The 3,762-nt window shown below is 37.2% G+C and overlaps 1 protein-coding gene across 1 annotated transcript in view; it reads left to right on the top strand.

The window, feature by feature from the left end:
• PHACTR4 (phosphatase and actin regulator 4) overlaps window positions 1-3,762 on the top strand; it is a 141,934-nt gene that overhangs the window by 91,282 nt on the left and 46,890 nt on the right. Inside the window, exons 3-4 of the mRNA XM_012645904.1 lie at window positions 2,095-2,268; window positions 2,832-2,912. Coding sequence (XP_012501358.1) covers window positions 2,095-2,268; window positions 2,832-2,912 — 255 coding nt within the window. The remainder of the gene's footprint in view (window positions 1-2,094; window positions 2,269-2,831; window positions 2,913-3,762) is intronic.

Here is a 3,762-nt window from a genome sequence, read left to right as displayed (position 1 = left end):
ACTTATAACCAAACAGGCTTTTTCCCATGCGTCTTTTGGAACACTCAGTGTGTGGGTTAGCAGATTTAAAATTTCAGTCCCTCCTAGCCTTTCCAAGTAAGGCTATTTTGAGATTGAACAATTAGTTAATGTTACTTAGTTTCGTTTCTGAGGTTGCCTAGGTCTTTGAAAGCCTTATCATTAGCACATGTTAAATATTATGTTATGAATGCTCTGAAATGTCTTCAGTTCTTATTGACATTCCATAATTAGGAGAATACTGTCTTAATTAAAGCACTAAGTCTTAAAAAGCATGCTGGGCATGGTGGCTCATGCCTGTACTCCCAGCACTTTGAGAGGCTGAGGCAGGAAGATTGCTTGAGGCTTGGAGTTCAAGACCAGCCTGGGCAACATAGTGAGACTCCATCTCTACAAACATTTTTTTTTAAAAATTAGTCAGGCACAGTGGCGCATGCCTGTAGTTGCAGTGACTCAGGAGGCTGAGGCAGGAGGATTACTTTAGCTCAGGAGGTAGAGGCTGCAGTGAACTGTAATCACATTACTGTACTCCAGCCTGAGCAACAGTGAGACCCTATCTAGAAAAAAAAAAAAAAATACCATGTGTTCACCCTAGTGCCACTCATGGAGTCCATCCCAGGATACCATTGAGGACAGATTATTATGTCAGAAGTTCTTCTAATGTCTCTGGCAACTAAATTTTGAAATATATGGTCAAGTGTTATAATCAGATTCTAGTACATTTCATGTAAAGAATTAAATTAGTTGAGACCCCGGATGCCCTCAAGTAAATCATGCAACTAGTATTCATCAGCATTCATCACGGCAGTTAAATTATGACTATGTAAATCTGACCCTTATCTATGGACTTCCCTAGACTTCTATCTATCAACTAAAAGAAGATTGAATTTGGAAATTGTTTTCTAAAAAAATTTAATGCTTGTGGATTGTGTATTTTCTTTTACTAAAAAATATCTACTGCGTTAAAAGAGGAAAGTGATTTTTTGTACATATTATACCCTTTTTACCCCCCTCCAAAAGTGTTATTTGCTTCACATACGAAATTGTTTACAATAAACATATTAATTTATCGCATGCTGTTCCTTGATGTATTTCTGTAGAGGTTCCATTTTAATTCCAGGATGGTTATTCCACATGACTTTTTTTTTCTTCCCCTCTAGACTTCTCCAGAGAACCCTGGGACAGTAGGTGGAGTGCAAAGCTGTATTGTGTTGCCTTCCTGCTTTTTTTGTTGCCTTCCTGCTTTTTTTTTTTTTTTTTTTTATTCTTGGCCCCGCCTTGGCTGCTCCTTTCTCTGCCATTAAAGCTAACTAACTAAACCCTGCATGTGTGGTCATTATGAGGGGCTCATGGCCTTTCATTTCAATCTTGCACATGTATCATGTCAGTTATGTTTCATGTCAAATCCTTAATATCAGGATTGTCCCTAAAGCAATACTGTGATAGGCAGACTGGAATCTCACCTCTAGTTTCCAAAAAATGTCCCTCCATTTTAATGCTACCTCTTTCTAATGTCCCACCCTCTACCTCATGCACCTTCCAGTGCTCCAGAATTACCTGGGGTCCTTTTTGTGAAGGGAGAAAACTATCTGATAGATTAGATACAAGTAAGGTGTTAACACTTAATGTGTTACCCCTCCCTGAACTATTTATGTCCTGAAAAGGGCAGGGAGAGGGCAATGTTTAACAGAGAATAATGAATCACTCACTAATGACTAATGGTGGAATTCTCTGCTTCAGTGAGGCAAGATCTCATACATACTGAGAAGACATCCACATTTCATGTGTGTGCCTTTAAAAGATTTTGAGCTACCTCTGATTGTTTCACCAAATTTTGTCCAAAAATGATGTCAGCTTGGTTTAGTTCCTTTTCCTCCTAAGTAATTTATCTGTTATGGATTTTGATGTTTGGTGTTCATGTAAATGTCAAGGAGTCTAACTGTCTGCATGATTGTTTATCATTGCTGTGACCCTTTCCAACTACCACAGGAAGAGAGGGGAAGGGACATTTTTGAGATTATGCTGAAATAATAAATTGGCTGTTCTCTTCCCTCTCTTCTTCTCTCCACGCAACAGAAGAAGCAGACCAGCCCACTGCAGACCCAGGCATGGTCATGGACAGTGTGGAAGCAGGAGACACAACACCTCCCACCAAAAGAAAGAGCAAGTTCTCTGGCTTTGGCAAGATCTTCAAGCCTTGGAAATGGAGGAAAAAAAAAAGTAGTGATAAATTCAAAGAGACTTCAGAAGGTGAGCTACTAAGGTTTAAATATGTGTTGTAAGTTAGAGTTCTCTATTTTAGAATTATCTAACTTTTCATTCTCTTCCCAAGCTTCCATAACCGTCTATTTGAAGACAGAATTTAATCTTTTAGAATTAAACAACCAAGTGATCATTCACTACACCTTATATTCTATAGTCCCAATTCCAGGTTTGTATTTTGATGGGATTAAAGAATCTATTGAGTGGCAAATGGAGTTCTTGAACTGTAGCAAATAAATCTAAGATGCTTCTTTTTCCCTACTCTGCCCACTTCCGATCAACACAAAGTTCATCCGTAAATATCTTATTATTGAGATTTCAATTAAGCTACAGTTATGTAAGACTAGTTTTTTAGAATGATGTTTTCCCAATAGCACAGGTTATGGAAGAAATTCACATTTTTCAATTTGAAATTAGTTTCCCTGTTTTTCTCTTTCCTAGGAATAGAAATCTGAACTACTTTATTCTTTTACTATAGACTTAGAATGCTAAAAGTAATGTTAACTTTCAACTGCCACATTTCTGAGTGCTGTTTTCCAATTTAATGTTAGTTTTAGAGCGAAAAATATCTATGCGAAAACCAAGAGAAGAGCTGGTTAAAAGAGGGGTTCTGTTGGAAGACCCTGAGCAGGGTGAGTTTACAAACGGATAGCATATGCCTGTGTCTGTGCATTTGGTCTTTGATTGGGTCTGACCAGGGATTGGAATATTCTTTCTTTCTTTCATTATTGCTGTTGTTAAGGAGGTGGGGGTTGGGGGGGCTTTAAAAATAACGTTCACCCTTTTTTCCAAGTGTCTGGCTGGATCTTTAACTGTAGAATTGAGCGGTTGGTGAAGGATCCTTGGGGCAAACAATCCTTGTGTCCCTTTACATCCTCCACATTGTGGCAGCTGCGGTGCTATGGGTAATTTCCCTTTTTTGACCCACCTTGTCTCCATGCCTATATCACACTGTCCTACTCTTTTGATTATTTGTCACAAAGATCGTGTTTTGATATTTTAACACTCATTGCTAGTTTAATAATGTCAGGTCTTTCTCCAAAGTATGACTTTTATGAAGCAGGTTATTGTAAATATAGAACTCTAGTATATTGGTTGAATTTCATTTCTCTTCATTTGAATTACATTGCATGGGACAAAATCTGAAAGCCAGGTTTTAAAAATATACCGTACCTTTTGGAGGATGGGGAACCAAACAGATGGAGTATTACTGTATACTTTTTAGGTTTTAAACCATGTGAATATATTGCCAGTTCACTAAATTAAATTATAGATATTGAAGATTTATTATCTCAACTATATAAAAACTAACCCGAGAAAACAAGCTTTTTTTTTTTTCTTTCTGAAAAAGAAAAATCAGTAAAATTTGACTAAGAAATTATGATGGAAGGTATCAAGAAAACAAGCTTTGAAGGACTAATTAAAAAATGTTATTACCATTGATTATTTCTGGAGGTCAATATGGGAATATGGATGGGTTTT

The sequence above is a fragment of the Propithecus coquereli genome, unplaced genomic scaffold (genome assembly GCF_000956105.1).
Source record: "Propithecus coquereli isolate 6110/MARCELLA unplaced genomic scaffold, Pcoq_1.0 Scaffold239, whole genome shotgun sequence".
In the NCBI taxonomy this organism is placed as follows: Eukaryota; Metazoa; Chordata; class Mammalia; order Primates; family Indriidae; genus Propithecus; species Propithecus coquereli.
The sequence above is the reverse complement of the archived record's forward strand: the minus strand, read 5'-3'. Positions and strand labels throughout refer to the sequence as shown.